The sequence below is a fragment of the Desmodus rotundus genome, chromosome 5, assembly GCF_022682495.2.
Source record: "Desmodus rotundus isolate HL8 chromosome 5, HLdesRot8A.1, whole genome shotgun sequence".
NCBI lineage: Eukaryota > Metazoa > Chordata > Mammalia > Chiroptera > Phyllostomidae > Desmodus > Desmodus rotundus.
Window position 1 is genome coordinate 90,115,368 of NC_071391.1, and position 20,048 is coordinate 90,135,415.

Genomic DNA, 20,048 nt, shown 5'->3' on the forward strand with positions numbered 1-20,048 from the left:
TTTCATCTGTTTTTCGAACAGATTCAACCAATTCTGTGAGCGTCTTGATAACCAGTGTTTTGAACTGTGCATCCGATAGGTTGGCTATCTCTTCCTTGCTTAGTTGTATTTTTTCTGGAGCTTTGAAGTGTTCTGTGATTTAGGCCATATTTCTTTGCCTTGGCACACCTGTTACGTAGTAAGGGATGGAGCCTTAAGTATTCCCCAATGTGGTGCAACCCACATAGCTGGTTTGTGGCACTGTATTGGGGGAGGGGTCCAAGAGGGAACAGTGCCACTTGCTCAACTCTCGACTGGCTTTCAGTCACTTCCCCAGCTACCCACAAGCAAAATCGGGCCCTTCTGGTGCTGCTTCCCAAGTGGGTGGGTTTGTGTACATTCTTGGAGCCTGTGGGTCTCTCCAATGAACTCTCCTGTGAGGCTGGGAGTTTCTCCTGCTCCCTCAACCTCCACAGGTTTTTACCAGCAGAGGTTTTGAGGCTTTACTTCCCCATGCTGGAACCCAGGGTTGCACTGTCTGTCTCCATCACCAGTTGTTCCTCCCAGTTTATCTACATGCAAATGTGGGACCACTTGGTCCACCAGCCACCCTCTCACCCACCCTGGTCCTCTAGCAGCCCGCCTTGCCACACTTTCTCTCCACCCAGTCTGCCTGTCTCTGCCCCTCCTACCAGTCTGAATGAATGTTTCTTCTTTAACTCCTTGGTTATTGGACTTTCATACAGTTTGATTCTCTGGCAGTTCTGGTTGTTTATTGTTTTTAAATTTGTTATTGTCCTTCTTTTGGTTGTGCGAGGAGGCAAAGTGTATCTACCTATGCCTCCATCTTGGCCAGAAATCCTCTTTTTCCTTGTTTTCCTACCTCCCCTATAACAGTTTTTCAAAACTGTTAGCTAAAATCAAGCCTTAGATTTCTCATTCCACTGGGATGATGTGAATAAATTTTCAAAAGATGGAAACAATGTAGAAAATTTCAGTTTTATATGTATATTGGAATATTTTCTGTTAGATTTCAAAAAATTACAAATAATTTGCTAATTCCTACTATGTGAATGGGAAACTCTTAAGTATTGTGGGAATACAAAGTGATATAAATGCAGTTGTTTTCCTCAAGGAGTCTATTTCAGCATATTAAATCACCTTGGTTGAATATGAGGGAAGAGAGATGAGTGAGACAGTTCCTCACTTTTAAGCAGCTTCCTGGTGAGTGGGAAAAGCATACATATCAACAACCAGCTAGACTATAAGGCAGAAGGAAATAAGTGCTACAGGTCTAAGTAACAAATGAAAGGAAGAGTGGAAGAAGTAACTAATGGAAGACTCATGGAAGAGAGACTCATGGAAGACTGAATTGTGAAGCAGTATCTGGTAGCAGAGGAGCAAGTGCTCAGTGGAGGAGTTGAAAGTGGTCTCAGTTCTCAGAGCTTCCTGAAGAAGGGTTCTTGGGGGAAGAGGGTCTTCGTAGTGAAACTTTGCACCTGGATCACTTCCTGTGGAACCTTCTCCCCTATCCCTAACTGCTCTGCCCACTGATTGCTCCCTCCTGCATCCCTAGGTTCTGGCCCTGAATTCTCTCCTCCCTTCATTTCATGTCTTCCCCTTCCCTTAATATTAGAAACCCACACTCTAGGAATCTTCCATTGTTTTGGAGTCCACTAATGATGCTTGGGCAGGGCCACAACAAATTTACCTCCCACCCCCATCATTCCTTACAATGAAATCCAGGGATGCTCCAGGCTCAGGTACCTTGTTGCTGACATGCCAGGTTCTGCCTAGATCTGCAACTCTCCACTTTAAAGGGCATTGCTGCCCTGGCTGGTGTGGCTCAGTGGATTGAGTGCTGGCCTGCAAAATAAAAGGTCGCTGGTTCGATTCCCAGTCAGGGCACATGCCTGGGTTGCAGGCCAGGTCCCCAGTGAGGGGGGGGGGGCTGTATGAGAGGCAACCACACATTGATGTTTCTCTCCCTCTCTTTCTCCTTTGCTTCCTCTCTTTCTAAAATAAATAAAAATCTTTAAATATTAAAAAAAAATTCCTTGCAATATGTATGGGGAGAAGAAGAACCACTTGGGGAATGATGAGTCCTTTGACTCCTTTTGTAGGATATTTCTTCCCCTTCCTCCAGAAAGCAATGACAAGCGTCTATGCTATATGGATGGAATCTTCTCTTTCTTTTCTTAAAGATTTTATTTATGTTTAGAGAGAAGGAAGAGAGGGAGAGAAGCATCGATATGCAAGAGAAACATCCATCAGCTGCCTCCTGCACACCTCCAACCAGGAACCTGGCCCTCCACCCAGGCATGTGCCCTGATTGGGAATTGAAATAGTGACCTTTTGGTTTGCAGGATGACATCCAACCCACTGAGCCACTCCAGTCAGGGCTGAAATACACTCTCTTAAATCTAAGAAAAGGTGCATCTATAAAACCAGTTTTGGGGTGCTTATTGGGATATTAGATATTTGGATTGCCGGTCCTCTAGCTAAATCTATTGATAGTTTAGTGCTACATTGCCAGATCCCCACTAATTACCAGTCCCTATACGCATGCTCCATAGGCAGGAGCTGTTACTATGGAAATTTATTATTATTTTATTATTTTAAAAGATTTTATTTATATATTTTTAAAGAGAGGGGAAGGGAGGGACAAAGAGAGGGAGAGAAACGTTGATGTGAAAGAGAATCATTGATCGGCTGCCTCTCTTATGCGCCCCAACTGGAGACCAAACCCACAACCCAGGCATGTGCTCTGACCAGGAATTGAACCAGTGGCCTTTCACTTTGTTGGAAGACAACCAGCCAACAGAGCCACACTGGTCAGGACAGAAATACATTATTTTAAAACAAACAAGCAGCCCCACCCTGGCCAGGTAGCTCAGTTAGTTAGAGCATTGTCCGGATATGCCAAGATTGTGGGTTTGATCCCCAGTCAGGGCACCTATAAGAAGCAACCAATGAATGCATAAATAAGTGGAACAGCAAAACCAATGTTTGCATCTCTCTCTCTCTCTCTTCCTTTCTCTCTCTCTCAAATCAGTTTTACAAAATTTCCTCATACTTCAAACGATAACAAAAACCAAGCAAGTCCAGGCTTGGGAACTATCTTCAGAACAAGCTCTCACCAGCAAGGAGGTTAACAGAGTGTTCCTGTGGCCTAGCTCCAAGGGGAAGAGGGCTAGAGGTGGTAGCAGGGGAATAATATTCCATGTTCTATTCTCAGCCTCTACGAGGTTCAGGTTCTGCCTTCTGGTCGGTATCAGCTGGACCTCTTCCAGGCACTTCTGTCTAGGAGGGTGGTCTGCACCTACATGCCAGGGCCTAACTTTGGCCAGGAAATAGCAACCAAGAAGCTGCTGCGCCTGGGAGTTTTGGGAGAAGGGCCAATGCAGTCCGGAGGAGTCACCTTCTTAGCCCCACAGGCTTTCAAACTACAGAAATCTAAGAAGCATAGGGGAAAGCGGAGGCAGCATCTCAGATAAGTGAAAGTTTACTCTTGGGGTAAACTCGGGGACCGGGGAGTACCCCCATTCCAGGATGGGGCGGGGTGGTCAAGGATCCCGCCTATTTTCACCGCGGGAACCACCTCCGCTCCAGCCTAGTCCTCTAGCCCTCCTCCAGAGCTTTAGCGTGGGCCTCTCCAAGCCCCACCCCGCGCGGGTGCGGCCCCTTTAAGGGCGGGTGGGGGCGGGGCACCGGCCTTGTTGTCAGTGTCAGCTCTGCGCAAGCTGCCCTCCCGGAGCGGGTGCCGGCCTGGAGCCCCCTGGTGTCTGCAGAGGACTCCCCGCGGTGGTCTGGCTGGGCCCACGCTGTGGGTTGAAGGAGTCCGGCGCGGGCCAGCGACTAACCCGAGTCAGACTGTTGGATCGAGGAGCTACCTGACCACGGAAAGAAGGACCCCGGCGCCGCGAGCCCCCAGGACCACCTCTTACTGATCTGTGACAACCACCAGTCCTGGGTACCTTAGTCCCGGAGAGCTCCCGAGCCCGTTCGCCCAGCCCTGGAGGAGCCCTCCCCCGCCGTACGGCCCGCCTGGGCCATGCTCCCCCGGGGCAGCGGCTGAGCCCGAGCTAGGACGGGACCGGGACCGGAGCTCGCGCGGAGCATGGATCCGGGCTGGGGCCAGCGGGATTTGGGCTGGGCGGCTCTGCTGATTCTTTTTGCTGCCTCGCTGCTCACGGTGTTCGGCTGGCTGCTGCAGTATACCCGGGGCTTGTGTCTGGTGCTGGTCCCTGGGGCCCGGAGCCCGGGACTCGCCTTAGCTGCCCAACCCGTGGGCTCCCTGCGGAAGCTGGGCGTGTGGCGCTCGCTGCTAAGGCTGCGGGCCCTTTGGGCCGGCGTCCCAGAGGAGCCAGGCGTCCGGGGCCTCCTGGCGTCACTTTTCGCCTTCAAGTCTTTCCGGGAGAACTGGCAGCGGGCTTGGGTGCGAGCGCTCAACGAGCAGGCATGCAGGGACGGGGTGAGTTGGACAGGAACACCTAGGTGGTCCCCTCACTCAGCCTTTCCTTCCAGGGGAGGGACTGCTCGCTCATACCAGGAGGTCCAGATGGGGGTGGGGATCAACTGGGGAGACGCAGGGCTACTCTTCCTTTCTGGGATTAGAGAGAAGGGGGAAGGTGAGGCTGGAGGTAGTAGAAATCCAGCTGTGTCCCAAATTCACTTGTGGTCATTCTTGCGGTCAAGGTACTCTGGTTCCAAACCCCTGCACAAACTGCTGTTCACATAGCAACGCTAGTCACTATGCCTGAGGGCACTTCCTCCTAGCCAGTGCAGATTAGGTTGGTGGGGCACAAGGTAGAAGGGAGACAGGTGCACCTTCCCAAGGAATTTGCCTGGTTCTCCTGCCACCACACCCAGTTAACATTTTGTTTCCCAAATTCCTGGTGTGATCAGGTAGATTCTCCAGGAGCCTGAATTACCTCCCACCCTCACCCTTAAGTAATTCATTGCTACAATCCAACACATCTTTTTCCACTCTCATGACTTGAGGGAAAGGTGTTTAGGTGGAGAGCAGATTGACAATCCATGTTCTTCCCAGTAGATGAGCCTAGAGTTGCCCTTTGAGAATCAGTCACAAATTAGCCTAACTTACTTCCTCCCATTGCACCATGGGCATTTGGCCTCCCAGGCTGTGGAGCAGGAAGTGTGGTCATAAGACTGAGAGGTGAGGTGGGAGATAGAGGTCTTCCTCTCATGGGGCCCCCACCCATCCTGGCCTAGTAATCTCCCTTTGCCATCAAATCCATCAGGCCCCTTGCTCAGAGGGTTCTCCAGTTCCAGTCACAGCTAGTGTGAGGGCTTTACTAGCTCCCCAGATTCCTGGAAACAGAAGTGACCAGACAAGAAGTTGCTCCCTCTCCTGCCCAGCTGGCCAGCAAAAACCCAGATGGCATATTTCAGTCTACATCTTGAACTCATACCTCCACCAGGCTCTCTTTGCACATTGTTCTTGGGTCAGTAATGACTCCCTAGGGCAGCAGACTCAGCTGGACATTGGCCTCCCTTGCAGGGGGTGGGGAGATTAGGGTTCCAAGCATTCATCTCCCCATCTCCCTGGTCCTGTCTTTCAAATGAGACAACTGCAGGAGCAGTGAAATTGGCTTCCCTTGGTTTCCCAGGTAAATGAGCCCTGTGGATTTGTTTCCTCCCATCGCAAGACCCAAGGAAGAGCTGTCAGCTCAGTCTGTGCCCCCTGCTCAGTTCTTTCCATCCTGCTCTCCAGATAGGGCCATAGTAGGTTTGCATCCACTGCTGTGGGAGAATAGGAAGCTCTTTCAAGACCTAAACTAAGCAGATTTTTGCTCCTAATCCCACCCTGCTGTGTCTGCCTTGAGGAATTTAGCCAGGTCCTGGACTCTTGAACCCGTTGAGCTTGCTTTTCTTCCCAATCCCTCTGGTAAAGTTCCCCAATGCCATGCTGAGCTGTCTTCATCTCCAAGAAATACAGATAGAGTCATAGTCTTGTACATCCGTATCCTATTCATCTGGAAGAAGGCTTAGCCTTGTTTCTTCAGCTTGTCTTGACTAAGTGGCCTTACTGCTTTTACCCTTAGCTCAGCGTAGTCTCTCTCTGCCCAGCAGTTATATATAGGTGGCAACCAACACCTTTATTATTTTTTCTATGCATCCCTTTCTTTGGGTGCAGGGCAGAGGATGAATAAAAAGTTGGGGGAAGAAGAGGGAGGCTCCTGGTATTCCAGGAGGAAAATAGGGTTTTCTGCTCAAGGTGATCTAGTCTTTGAATGGTCTGTCTTCCCAGTTATCCCTAGCAGTTGCAGGCCCCTTGAAAGGTGGGGTTTGAGGAGAACACTTCCTATTTTAAAGCCTTGAGCCACAGAGGGGTCAGAAGCCAGCCTGCAGCTGAGGCCTCAGCAGCACCAGCGCCCAGGCAACTGAGCAGGCCAGCCCCTCAAGGGGGTAACTCCAGAGACCTGATCCTCTGTCCACATTACTCCCTCAGAGTTCCATCCAAATCGCCTTTGAGGAAGTGCCCCAACTCCCATCCAGAGCCAACATTAGTCATGTGACCTGCGTAGACCAATCAGAGCACACCATGGTAAGGGTCTGATGGGCAATGTCTTCTTTAGGGTCTCATAGGGGGCTGGTTCCAAGAGTTCCCTTTAGTTGAAGGGTTCTTAACCTGAAGTTGATGAATAATGTACGGATCTAAGGATTGGCTTCAGGAGGTCTGAGATCCCACTAAAGTTACATGCAAAATGTAATACATGTGTTTATATATGCATTTTTCTGCTTAGGCGTTTATATGATTTGTTTATGGACTTGTAGCCCAAGGGAGTGAAGTCTCAAGGACAACTGAGCCCTGGCTGGGTAGCTGAGTTGGTTAGAACATCATCCTGATACCCCAAGGCGTGGGCTCAATGCATGGTCAGGGCACATACAAGAATCAACCACTGAGTTCATAAATAAGTAGAACAACAAGTCACTGTTTCTCTCTCTCTAAAATCAATGAAAAAATTTTTAATAACATATAAAAGGAAAAAGGACAACTGAAGTGGAGAGGGGTCTGCTGACCCATTGCAGGGAAGGATTAAGCGTCCCTCCTCCATGCCTAACCCTCTCAGCCTCCATGCCTTGCCTGTCTCAGGTGCTGCATTGCCAGCTCTCTGCTGAGGAGGTGATGTTCCCAGTTTCTGTGACCCAACAGTCACCAGCTGCCGTCTCCATGGAGACCTACCACATCATTCTGACACTGCCACCAACACAGGTGGAGGGGATGTGAGAAACAGAGTTGGGCAGAGGGTGGTTTATTGCCTCAGCCTTTTCAGTTTGGTTCCTTTCTGAGATGTAATTTGGGAAGGGAGGGTCCTGGGGAGTGGGAATAGTCAGAGGACTGAAGCAAGTCAAGTTAACCCCTTTGTCCCTGTCCCCAGTTGGAAGTCAATCTGGAGGAAATCCCTGGTGAGGGGCTGCTTTTATCCTGGGCCTTCAGTGATCACCCAGATCTCAGCCTGAAAGTGTATCCCAAGCTGCAGGCCACAGAGGTAAGGGAGCAGGGCTGAGGGTGCAGGGAGAGGCAGAACAGGGAGGGGGCAGGAGAGCTAGGGAGCCCCACTTATTTGTTTTCCTTTTCTCCTCACTGCAGAGAGGTGAAGAACAAGTAGAGCTCTCCACTATTGAGGAACTGGTTGAGGATGCCATAGTCAGCACCCAGCCAGCCATGATGGTCAACCTCAGGGCTTGCTCTGCCCCTGGAGGTCTGGTGAGTGGGCACTCAAAGCAAATAATTTGCAGGCATACTGTCTCCAGGGTACTATGTCAGATCCTCATTTTATCTACTTCTTCTCTTAGTTACACAGTAAGAAGACACCCATGGTGTACCAGGCCCAGCCAGCCACCCCCAGACCTACCCAGTTATTCCTACGGCAGCTTCGAGCATCACACCTGGGAAGCAAGCTGGAAGGTGAGAGCTAGAAATGGCTGGGGGACTGCCAGGCTATGGTTGCAGGTGTTCCCTGCCCTTCTGCTAAGGGTATGGCCTCTCTTTTCCTCAATGGCTTCCCATCTTTGATCTGAACATCTACTAATTCGTTTCCTCACAGGCACTGGGGAACTGTGCTGTGTAGCTGAGCTCGACAACCCCATGCAACAGAAGTGGACCAAGCCCACAAGGGCTGGTCCCGAGGTGGAATGGACTGAGGACCTGGCACTGTAAGGAGTGACTCCCTCGCCCCCACCCCGGTTCTCCTGTGGGCAGACTGAGAATCACCCTGTTCCAGCATAGCCCTGGCATGAACCAGCTGTTTTCACTAAACCTTGGTGTACATTTTTTGTGTGCCAGATCCAACCTAGGTCCTAGGGACACAGACATGACCAAGTTAGATTCCCCACCCTGATTTGATTTCAGTCTTGAGACAGAGACAGATATATGTAGAAAAGATGGTGTAAGTGCTCCAGTCGAGGTTTACAAAAAGTGCGTGGGAGCACTTACATGGGGGAGATTAATTCCTGTAGGGGAATAAGGATCAGAGTAGACTTCATGGAGGAAATGATATTTCAACCATACCTTAGCCCTGGCCAGGTAGCTTAGTTGGTTAGAGCGATTCCCTGATACACCAAGGTTGCGGGTTCGATTCCCCAGTCAGGGCACATACAAGAATCAACTGTAAATAAGTAGAACAACAAATCGATTTCTCTCTCTCCCTCCCCACTTGCATCTCTCTTTCTTTAAAATCAATGTTAAAACCCCACAAAAACCTCATCTTAGAATAAGAGTAGGATTTCAACAGACTGTTAAGGACAAGTGTTCCTGGCAGAGGGAAGAGCTTGAGCAAAGGAAAGGTGGTGGTCTGACATAGGCAGCGTGGGGCAGGACCATGGAGGATTTGAATGCCCAGCTGGGGAGTATGCCCTCCACTCAAGCCCTGTCCCATTCTCTTGGAAGAGAAAGTATTTGGAGGTCAGGTATTAATCTGTTTAGAGCACTTGTTCCATCTTATTTATGTATATCTCTCTCTGCCTCTGTCCTGTGATCAGCTCCAGGGTGGATTCCCTTTGCTAACCTTCTCCCTCCCTGCCCCCGCTTCTTTTGGCCACAGGGATCTGGGCCCCCAGAGCCGGGAGCTGGCCCTCAAAGTGCTGAGGAGTAGCAGCTGTGGAGGCAGTGAGTATGAGGCAGGATGGAGCACCTCTGGGTGGGCACTGAGTGGAATCTGGTCATGGGTCCAGCTCACAGTGCTGCCCCTTTTCCCTAGCTGAACTTCTAGGCCAGGCCACACTGCCTGTGGGCTCCCCTTCCAGACCACTGTCCCGAAGACAGGTTTGCCCACTCACCCCTGGGCCAGGGAAAGCCCTGGGACCAGCAGCCACCATGGCAGTGGAGGTAAGAACTTGATCTCTGGGGGAAGGTGGGAGGAGACAGGGGAGGGCAGTCTTGGAGGCCTGACCTCTTTGCTTTTCCACCCCTTGACAGCTTCAATATGAGGAGGGCTCACCCCACAACCTGGGCACTCCCACCCCGTCCACTCCACGCCCCAGCATCACACCTACCAAGAAGATAGAGCTGGACCGGACCATCATGCCGGATGGCACCATTGTCACCACAGTCACCACTGTCCAGTCCCGGCCTCGTGTAGACGGCAAACTAGGTAACAAGGAGAGGCCTGAGAGCCCAGCTCCAGCCAGGGGCCCCAACCTGCAGATCCATGGCAGGACAGGGAATGGGCAAAGGAACTCCCTAATTCCACCTACCCCTGGTTTTCTGCCACATCTTCCTCATCATCTTTGTCTCTGTCAAACTTTTTCTTACATCCCTCCATTTGCCCAACTTTTCCCCCTCTCTCTTCAATCCTGGATCCACCAACCCCTCACATGTGACTCTTGCACTTCCACCTCCTCAGGTTCCCTCTGTCTTTTCACAGGTCTGTGCCCCTCTCTTTCTCTAGCCCTAACTGTCTAATCATCCCTCACTCTACCCTCAACCTTCCAGTATCCTGGGGGGATCCTGCAACACACCCAGTGGCCTCTGTGGTGTTTCTCCTACTCCAAGGGTCCCTCCAAGACATTTCTCCTATCTCTAGGGGACCCATGGAATTATCCCTGCCATCTCTGCCCCTCTCAATATTTTTATGGCATCTCCCCAAAACCCTCACAGTGGGTCCCGTGGCACTTTCGCACATTCCCATTGTTTTCTGTGGTATCTTCTTGTCCCCATGGCATAGTCTTAATCACTCCTGTGATTAATCATCTCTTAGTCACCCCTGCCCTCTGAGTCACCAAAGTCTACCTCTCAAAATAGATGGAGTGGGGGCCACTCTAAGCACCTCCCAGCTCACTGACCTTCCCCCACCCACCAGACTCCCCCTCCCGCTCCCCGTCCAAGGTGGAGGTGACTGAGAAGACTACAACTGTGCTGAGTGAGAGCAGTGGCCCCAGCAGTACCTCCCACAGCAGCAGCCGTGAGTGGGGAACTGGGAATTGTACATGTTGGCTGGTACTGGGGCCCCAGAAACAAAAATAACTTTGGGTGGGCCACAGGTGTTCAAGTCTAAGAAGGAGCTAGGGAAGAGTCAGGTTGTCCACCCTCTGTATCCTCAGCAGGGGAAAGCCATCTTTCCAACGGCTTGGACCCTGTAGCAGAGACAGCAATTCGCCAGCTGACTGAACCCAGTGGGCGAGCAGCCAAGAAGACACCTACTAAGCGTAGCACTCTCATTATCTCTGGTGTTTCCAAGGTAACAAGGCCTCTGGGGAGAGGAGCTGGGATAGCGAAAGAGCCCTAATGGGTCACCGTGATCCATTGAAACTTGTCCCTCTTGCCAGGTGCCCATTGCTCAGGACGAGTTGGCACTGTCCCTGGGCTATGCGGCATCTCTGGACGCCTCAATGCAGGATTATGCAGGGAACAGCAGAGGTCCCTCTTCACCTCCCTCAGATGACCCACCAGCCATGTTTCCAGGACCCCTAGATGTTCTCTCCAGCCCCACAAGCGTCCAGGAAGCAGATGAGACAACACGTTCGGACATTTCTGAGAGACCTTCTGTGGATGATGTTGAGTCAGAAACAGGATCTACTGGTGCCCTAGAGACCCGCAGCCTCAAGGATCACAAAGGTGGGGAGATATTGGCAGGCCCCCATTCTTTTTTTATTTTTATTAATTTTAGAAGGAGAGTGGGAGGGGGAGAGAGACATGGATTTTGCTGTTCCACTTATTTATGCATTCATTGGTTGATTATTGTTTGTGCTCTGACTGGGAATTGAACCTGCAGTCTTGGCGTATCAGGACAATGCTCTAACCAAGTGAGCCGCCTGGCCAGGGCCTTCCCCCACCTTCTTTTATACCCAGTATCATGACCTGGGTCCTGCTGGACCCTTAGGAACATGAACGCCTCAAGCCAATTTGCCTTGTCCTTCCTTTCCTTAGGTATTGCCAGAGATCTTAGCCTGTTTTAGCTAAGCTAAATTAGAGAGAGGGAACTTGATGCTTTGGGTCCTGTGGCTTCATTTACCACCATTTCCCCCCCATGTTTAAGTGTATATCTCCCTTCCCTTGTTCTTTTCTTTTTTCCCTTTCATTACATACTCTTTCCCCTGTATGTATAAGAAATCCTACCCTGGGCTAACCCTAGGAGTGTCCCTCTAGCAGTGATACAGTTTGTGGATAGCTGTGGTACTTCTTCTAACTTCTAAAGATGAAGTGCTTGCCCCCAAACATTTTCATCCCTCTGTCAATGAGTCTATCAACCACAAATGTACTTAACTATTTATGATTTAAGCCTGTATCACTTCCTGGGATTATGAGATTCCTAAGTCCAAAGCCTGCTGTGTAAGCACCTTTCTCATTATATTGGTCTGAATTTACCTCTTTGAAGTTTTCCAAGATACACCCCTTCCTGCTCACATCCTGGAATTTTGTCAGTAAGTCAGTTTCAACCAACCATGCCTGCTTCTGAAGATGATTTTTTTAAAAAACACCCCCTGCTCAGCCTTTGTCTTTCCATTTTAAAGAGGCCCAGTTTTCAGTCTGTTTTCATAGAGCAGCTGGCCCCATGATATTTCTCCTCAGAGCCAGTAGCCAGGAGTACACACAGAATCCCATGAGCATCACCATTTTTTCCTCAGGAAGGATAAAGGACAGGTTTTGTCTCTACTTTCTTTCTTCAGGAAGCTTGGCTCTAGGCCAAGGGCCTGTTTCTGTTCTGCATCATTGACCCTTCCATGCTTGGTCTTTTCTCTGCTCCCCACCTCACCACAACCCCTTCGTACCCCTCTCTCTGTGCTTCAACCTCCCCTCTTCCCCCACAGTGAGTTTCCTGCGCAGTGGCACCAAGCTCATCTTCCGACGGAGACATCGACAGAAGGAAGCTGGTCTGAGCCAATCACACGATGACCTCTCCAACACGTCGACCACACCCAGTGTCCGAAAGAAGGCTGGCAGCTTTTCTCGCCGGCTTATTAAGCGCTTTTCCTTCAAATCCAAACCCAAGGCCAATGGCAACCCCAGCCCCCAGCTATGAGGGCACTTCTCATCTTCTCAGCTAGGAGAGGGCAGGAGTCCTCTGAGCCCATTCCCCACATCCCATTTCATTCCCCTTCCTGCATTCCCAACAGTCTAGGCCAGGGAAGCCCTCTGGGTTCCAGGAAGCCCTGTCTATCCTGCGCTGTGGGGCCAGTTGGAAGGGTACTTGCAGTGGGAAGCATGTGAGAGATGAGCACCTGTTGCTGAGGACATGGAGTGGGTGGCTAGGAGTCAGAGGAGGGCTCTACCCTGGCAGGTGTGGGCATTCCTCAGAACCGTTTGCCTGCTGTTGACACTGACCCTTTAGAGAATCCCAGGGTGCTTAAGTCCTCAGCTGATCCTTCCTCCCTTATTTATTCTCTTTTCTATTTATATGTGTCGTTCAGGACCCTCTGTGAACAGATGACAGAGGGCATCTCTCCCAGGTGACCCTTCTTTCCTGTCTCAAGAGGATAGGCAATTCCCTTTGGGATAGGGCTCCTACACCTTCCTTAGGTCCCTACTCTGACCAGCACTAGTGTCTCCCTCTGAGGACGCTGGCAGCTCATACAAAGTTGGGCCAGTGCCCAGGATGGGGGGGCAGGTACTCCCCACCTCTCTGCCTCCACTTCTGCTCCTCATCCCTTCTTTCCCCTTTATTATTGTTTTTGTACTTGATGCCTTCTCCATGAGTAGTGGCTCTTTTGGAAGGAGGGATTCAGGGGCCTGGTGGGAATCCTTCCCTGGGCAGATGGCTTTGGGAACTTTATGTAAAGACTGTGTGATGATGGAGCACGAGCAGGTTTGCACCGTGGTGTGTTGGGAGATGATGATGTCCATTGTTGTCTGATGGCTTGGAATTTTATTTATTAAAGTCAAATTGGAGTTTATAAACTGGACAATTGGTTATCCTTTGAAAGGCAAATGGGACAGTGAGGCTATGGTGTTGATGGAGTGGGAAGATCAGACACAGGGCCCAGATAGTGATGTGGGGTAGGTGACACAAATATTGGGTCTGCTAAGAAGTTCCTGCAGGGAGGAAGCAACATGTGGAAAGAGGATGGGAGAACAAGAGTCTTTAAAGGATGAAGTTGTAGCAAAAAGTCAATCAGAAAAAAGTAAATTGGCTAGTACAGGCATTTTCATCCTCATTTCCCTTTCTTGAACAAGCTGTGCCTTCCAGGATATGAGAGTCCAGAGCATGGACTCTGGATCTCAACTGCCTGGATTTGACTCCAGTTCCACTAATTACCTTTGTAACCTTGGGCAAATTATGTAACCTCAGAGTGCCTCAGTTTTCTCATCTATAAAATGGGTAATATGATAATAGTAGCTATCATTTGGTTGTAGATGAGAAGGAACTGTTACCTCAGAAGAGACAGATTGGAAGGGGGAAGTCTTTTTAGCATTTTTCAATTACAGTTGACATTTAATATTATTTCAGTTTCCAGTATACAGCATAGTGGTTAGACATTTATATAATTTATGAAGTGGTCCCCCAGATAAGTCTAGTACCCACCTGGCACCATATACAGTTCTTACAATATTATTGACTATATTCCCTATGCTGTACTTTATACCCCAATGACTATTTTGAAACTACCAATCTGTACTCCTTAATTCCTTCACCTTTTTCATCTTATCCCTCCAAAGCCCCCATCTGGCAACCATCAGTTTGTTCTCTGTATCTATGAATCTGTTTCTGTTTTGTTTGTTCACTTATTTTGTTCTTTAGATTTCACATATAAGTGAAATCATATGGCCTTTGTCTCTCTCTGTCTGGCTTATTTCACTTGGCATAATACCCTATAGGTCCATCAATGCTATTGCAAATGGTAAGATTTCATGCTCTTTTATGGCCAAGTAACATTCCATTGTATATATGTACCACACCTTATCCAATCACCTATCGATGGACACTTAGGTTGCTTCCGTGTCTTGGCTGTTGTAAATAATGCTGCAATGAGCATAGAATGCACATACCTTTTTGAATTAGTGTTTTGGATTTCTTCAGATAAATACTCAGAAGTGGAATTGCTGAGTCATAAGGTAGTTCTATTTTTAATTTTTTGAGGAGTCTAAATACTGCTTTCCATAGTGGTAGCATGAGTTTGCAATCAGGAGGGGGAAGTCTTATAAGGGTTTTGTCATAATAAAAATTCTTTCATTTCTAAATGTGGGCCAGTTTCAGAGAGTTATGGATACTAGTAAACTCTATGTCCCTGGTTCCTGTTCTGTGGGACCTTATGACAGGACTCAAAACAGGCAAGCTGCTGCAGGATATCAGAGCACTAGACCAGGGACAGAAAACCTGAGTGTGCCACAGACACACCACGTGACCTTAAGCAGACCACTTCTTTCTGGTCCTCAGCTTCCTTGGCTCTAAAATGAAGGGTGGCCTAGATAATCATTCAGGTCACTCTCAGCCTTATCTACATCACGGGGGGTTCAGGGCACATGCTTTTGGGAAGCAGCGTGGAACTGTTAATATTCCCCATAATGCTGTTCATACTGGTCACAGAATATGGGATATTTGGAAAGTGTGGCAGTGTGTGGATATTTCATTAATTTGAATATAGTGATATACTCAACTCAGATTTATCAAGCTATTTCCCCTGATGTAAGGAATGCAACTCCCTGTGGTTCACAGAGGAATAATTTGTTTACCCATATGACAAGACAGCCAAATAACACTGAACTTTAAATTTCACAAGAAATTTGTTGATAGGAGAGCAGGTATTCAGATTCCCACTGGAGCTGTGGGTTGAGTGGGTGGTAATTGGAAATTGTACTCAGCTTCCAGTGCTGAGCTACCCAGAGATCAATGGAACCCATATTTTGTAGTAAACAAGAGACTGATCACAAAAATAGGAATTTTAAAATGAATGCAAAAGATATAGAAAACATAATTTAATCAACTTTATCCATTTTACACTTTCAGAACAGATCCACAGCTTTTGATGAGCACGAATTATGCTTTAAGTTTTTGTGGCAGCTTTTAAAGAACAAATCTCAGAATGTATATGAATTACCCAGCCAAAATTGAGACTTATTTTCAAAAAAAGATTGAGATGAACTCAAGTATGCTAGAGAGCAAACACTGCCTCAAGTTTAGGAAACATGGATCCCAGAACTATCTTGAAATTTTTGCTGTGTGAAAATTGTTTGAGACTACACAACACTGTGAGTGAAATTTTTCTTCACAAAATTTCTAAATTAAAGCTAATAGCCATCTTCAGTGGTATAAATCTGAATTAAAATAAGATTAGCATCTCGTGAAGTATTAATATAACCAGGCTTTTGAATGAATAAAGTTGATGAAATATATTTTACTATTGTGTTATATTTTAAAAGAAGGACAAAGCTATAATTCACATTAATAAACTTCATGTACAAATTCCTGATTTTAATATAACTTGGCTATTTTTGACTTTGCCATATTTTAATTTTCTATATTTTGTTTTATTTTATTTTATTCTATTCTCTATTCTATTCTATTCTATTCTATTCTATTCTATTCTATTCTTAGGGAGAGAGAGAAAGGGAAACATCAATTTGTTGTTTATTCATAAAGGTGAAGAACATACCATCCCTGCCCTCACTGAACTGAGTCTGGTGCAGACTGCAGATAAGTAAACAGGCAAATACCATACATGATAGTGTTACTGAACAATAACAACCCCCCCCCCCAAAACCCAGAGGTTCAGCTGCATGTTGCCATAAAAGCCAAACTGATGAGGCAGGTGCTGGTGCAAAAGGAAAGAGATTTATTCAGGTGCCCCACAACCTGGGAGAATGGTGGACTCCTGTTCCAAAGACCATCTCAATGTTCCTGCTCAAGCCTGCAGTTCTTACAGGGATAGGGAGAGGAGGGCTTTTTTCCTAATTCAATTATCTTTCTACCTTTTGGTGCCTGTGCCCAGCCCTATCCATTCATCTTTCTAGCTTCTAATGTGCTTGGGCCCTGCCCATTTATCTTTTTAACTTTTCACACAAGCTTGGGCCCTGTCATTCATATTTCTAGCTTTCAGAGTGCTCAGTGTAAGAACTTCCTTTTGCCACCATCTTGGCCAATGTGTGGAGACTCCCCTGGTACTCGAACTGACTGTTGCACAATAACAATTCCCCCCTTCAAAATTCTGGACCCTTGTAATCTTACAAGGGTAAATGGACAAAGGTGTCATTTTTCTGTGGTAACTTCCTGCTGGCAAAGGACATAGGCTTGCCTATCTCTGGGTCCAGAGATTCTCACCGTCTAACAAAGGAAGTGGGAGTCAGGAAGAAGGGAAGCCTTTATGTGAGGAAGAAGGATTGCTGTCTTTGGAAGGTGGCATGTGGGGTGTCTAAAGGGTGGCACTTCTGAACAAGCAAAGCTGGTAGACTGCTTAATGTTTCAAGAAATGGTGTTGCAGAAGGGCTTCCAAAGTGAAACCTCTGTGCAGAAAAATAAGTGTTTAGTGAGCGATATGTCTAGTAGTGCAGGGGGAATTGTGGTGATATCAGAAACTGGAAAGACTAAAGGATCCCCATGGTCTAACCCTGAGTGGTAGCATACCCAATAGCAGAATAAATTTGCTGAGGAAGTCACTGTCTGGGAAATGCAAATAAAATAAAAAGAAACAGCCCTGGCTGGTGTAGCTCAGTGGATTGAGTGTGGGCCTGCAAACCAAAGGGTCACTGGTTCAATTCCCTGTCAGGGCACCTGCCTAGATTGCAGGTTAGGTCCCAAGTAGGGGGTGTGCAAGAGGCAACCACACATTGATGTTTCTGTCTCTCTCTTTCTCCCTCCCACTCTCTCTAAAACAATAAATAAAATCTCTTTAAAAAAATAAAAAGTAACATTGTCACTTTGGGAGGCACAGTCACTTCCTGAAAGAGGAACTTTAAGTCTCCTTCAGGAGTGCGGGTCCACTTTCCCTTGCAGTATCAACAGCAGCAGCAAGATCTAAGTCCTTCTCAGGCAGCACCCACTTTATCTGTGTAGATCCAAGGCTTGATTCCTGGGAGCTTTAGGGAAGAGTGTGTTGTAAGAAGGACATCATAGGGGCTTGCCCATTGGTCAGCTAACTGCTGTTCAGGACCTTGAGTCTTCCAGGTCTCTAGTAAGACTCAATTTCATAGCTGGAATGGGTATAAGCTCATCAGACAGGTAGATGGCCCTGCAATGAGCAAACTTGTGCAAAATTGTTAGTATTTGCCCAAGAGGTTGTAGATATGGTTTGATTTTTGATTCATGTTCTAAATCTAAAGGGGGTGTTCCTAAAACAGAAACTTGGAAGGGTCTCCCATAAAATATTTCGAAAACGCTTAACTTAAGCCCACTTTCAGGTGCTACCCTAATACGGAGCAAGGCAATAGGGAGTGCCTGATCCCATTTCAAACGTGTTTCTTGGCATACTTTTACCAGGGTCGCCTTTATTGTGTGGTTCATTTTCTCAGTCTTTCCTGTAGATTGATGTCTCCAAGATGCATGCAGTTTCCATTGAATCTATAGTGCTGGCCCTATATTCTGGGAGATATCTGGAGAGAATGTTTGTCCATTGTCACTTGCCAGCTGGGAGGGGGTGTGGGGTAACGGGTGAAGAGGTGAAGGGATTAAGAAGTACAAATAGGTAGTTACAGAATAGCCATTGGGATGTGAATGCTATAAGGGAGTCAAACCTATGGATTATTTCTTTTTTTTTTTTAATTATATTTTACTGAGCCCTGGCTGGTGTGGCTCAGTGGATTGAGCACTGGCCTGCAAACCAAAGGGTCGCCGCTTCAATTTCCCATCATGGTACAAGCCTGGGTTGAGGGCCAGGTCCCTAGTAGGGGGCGCACGAGAGGCAACCACATATTGATGTTTCTCCCCATCTCTTTCTCCCTCCTTTCCCCTCTCTAAAAATAAATTAATTAATTAAAATATTTTTAAATTATATTTTATTGATTATGCTATTACAGTTGTCCCAATTTTTCCCCCGTTGCTCCCCTCCACCCAGCACATCCCACTCCCTCAGGCAATCCCCTCACCATTGTTCATGTCCATGTGTCATACATATAGGTTCTTTGGCTACTCCATTTCCTATACTATAGTTTACATCCCCATGGCTATTCTGTAACTACCTATTTGTACTTCTTAATCCCCTCACGTCTTCACCCATTACCCTGCACTCCCTCCCAGCTGGCAACCATCAAAACATTACATGTATCCTTGATTCTGTCTCTGTTCTTATTTTCTTTGTTTTTTAGATTTGATTGTTGATAGATTTGTATTTTTTGCCATTTTATGTTCATAGTTCTGATCCTCTTTTTCTCAAATAAGTTCGTTTAACATTTCATATAATAATGGTTTGGTGATGATGAACTCCTTTAGTTTTTTCTTGTCTGGGAAGCTCTTTATCTGCCCTTTGACAGTAAATAATAGCTTTGCTGGGTACATAGGTTGACTGTAGGTCCCTGTTTTTCATGACCTTGAGTATTTCTTGCCGATCCCTTGTAGCCTGCAAAGTTTCTTTTGAGAAATCAGCTGACAGTCTTATGGGAATTCCCCTGTAGGTAACTCTCTGCTTTTCTCTAGCTGCTTTTAAGATTCTCTTTATCTTTAAACTTAGGAATTTTAATTATGATGTGTCTTGGAGTGGGCCTTTTTGCATCCATCTTGTTTGGGACTCTCTAGGAAGACTCTCTAAGAAGTCTGTGCTTCCTAGACTTGCTTGTTTATTTCCTTCACCAAATTAGGGAAGTTTTCTTTCATTATTTTTTCAAATAGATTTCTAATTTCTTGCTCATTCTCTTCTTCTGGCACCCCTATGATAAGAATGTTGGACCTCTTGAAGTTGTCCCAGAGGCTGTGTACACTATCCTCATTTTTGGTATTCTTTTTTCTTCCTATTGTTCTGATTGGTTGTTTTTGGTTCCTTATGTTCCAAATTATTGTTTTGATTCTCAGCTTCATCCACTCTACTGTTGTTTCCATGTAAATTGTTCTTTATTTTAATTAGTGTATCCTTTGTTTCTGACTGGATCTTTTTTAAGCTGTTGAGTTCCTCACTAAGTTTCTTGAGCATCCTTATAACCAGTGTTTTCAACTCTGCATCTGATAGATTGCTTATCTCCATTTTGCTTAGTTCTTTTTCTGGAGTTTTGATTATTCTTTCATTTGGGCCATGTTTCTTTGTCTCCTCATTTCAGCAGCCTGTGTTTGTTTCTATGCATTAAGTAGACCTTGACTCCATGTCTTAGTAGTGTGGCCTAATGTAGTAGGTGTCCTGTAGGGTCCAGTGGTGCAGCTTCCCCTATCACCCAAGCTGGGTACTCAAGGTGCATTCTTTATGTGGGCTGTGTACACCCTCCTCTTGTAGTTGAGCCTTGGTTGCTGTTGGCAGTTCAATGGGAGGGATTTACCCAGGCCAGTCAGCTCCAAGGACTGGCTGTGACCATGACCACCAACCTCCACACTCCACGGAGGATCAGCTGTGCAGGGGCAGGGTGGTGGTGCTCAGTGTGGTTCACAGCTGTCCACTGGGTGTGCGCTGGCCCTAGGGTGTCCCGGATGGTGCAGACCAATTTCAGCACCCCCCTGTGTTTTGCCTGGGGCACCCTGCCTGAGGTATAAAGC

General features: G+C 47.3%; 1 protein-coding gene across 4 annotated transcripts; it reads left to right on the forward strand.

Annotated features, from left to right (window-relative positions):
• The first annotated feature begins 3,695 nt into the window (after positions 1–3,695).
• On the forward strand, positions 3,696–13,338 carry C2CD2L (C2CD2 like). 4 transcript variants are annotated; one of them, XM_024570955.3, is made up of 14 exons: positions 3,696–4,453; positions 6,455–6,550; positions 7,100–7,219; positions 7,386–7,496; positions 7,598–7,714; positions 7,804–7,915; positions 8,055–8,163; positions 9,051–9,115; positions 9,207–9,334; positions 9,425–9,599; positions 10,308–10,409; positions 10,549–10,685; positions 10,774–11,062; positions 12,256–13,338. In XM_024570955.3, exons 1-14 carry the CDS (start codon positions 4,100–4,102, stop codon positions 12,465–12,467), a joined length of 2,127 nt encoding a protein of 708 aa, XP_024426723.2. In that variant the 5' UTR covers positions 3,696–4,099; the 3' UTR covers positions 12,468–13,338. The 4 variants fall into 4 exon arrangements, with proteins under 4 accessions (XP_024426723.2, XP_024426724.2, XP_053780234.1 ...); XM_024570956.3 differs by having other exon boundaries at positions 10,552–10,685; XM_053924259.1 differs by lacking the exon at positions 7,100–7,219.
• Positions 13,339–20,048: the final 6,710 nt, after the last annotated feature.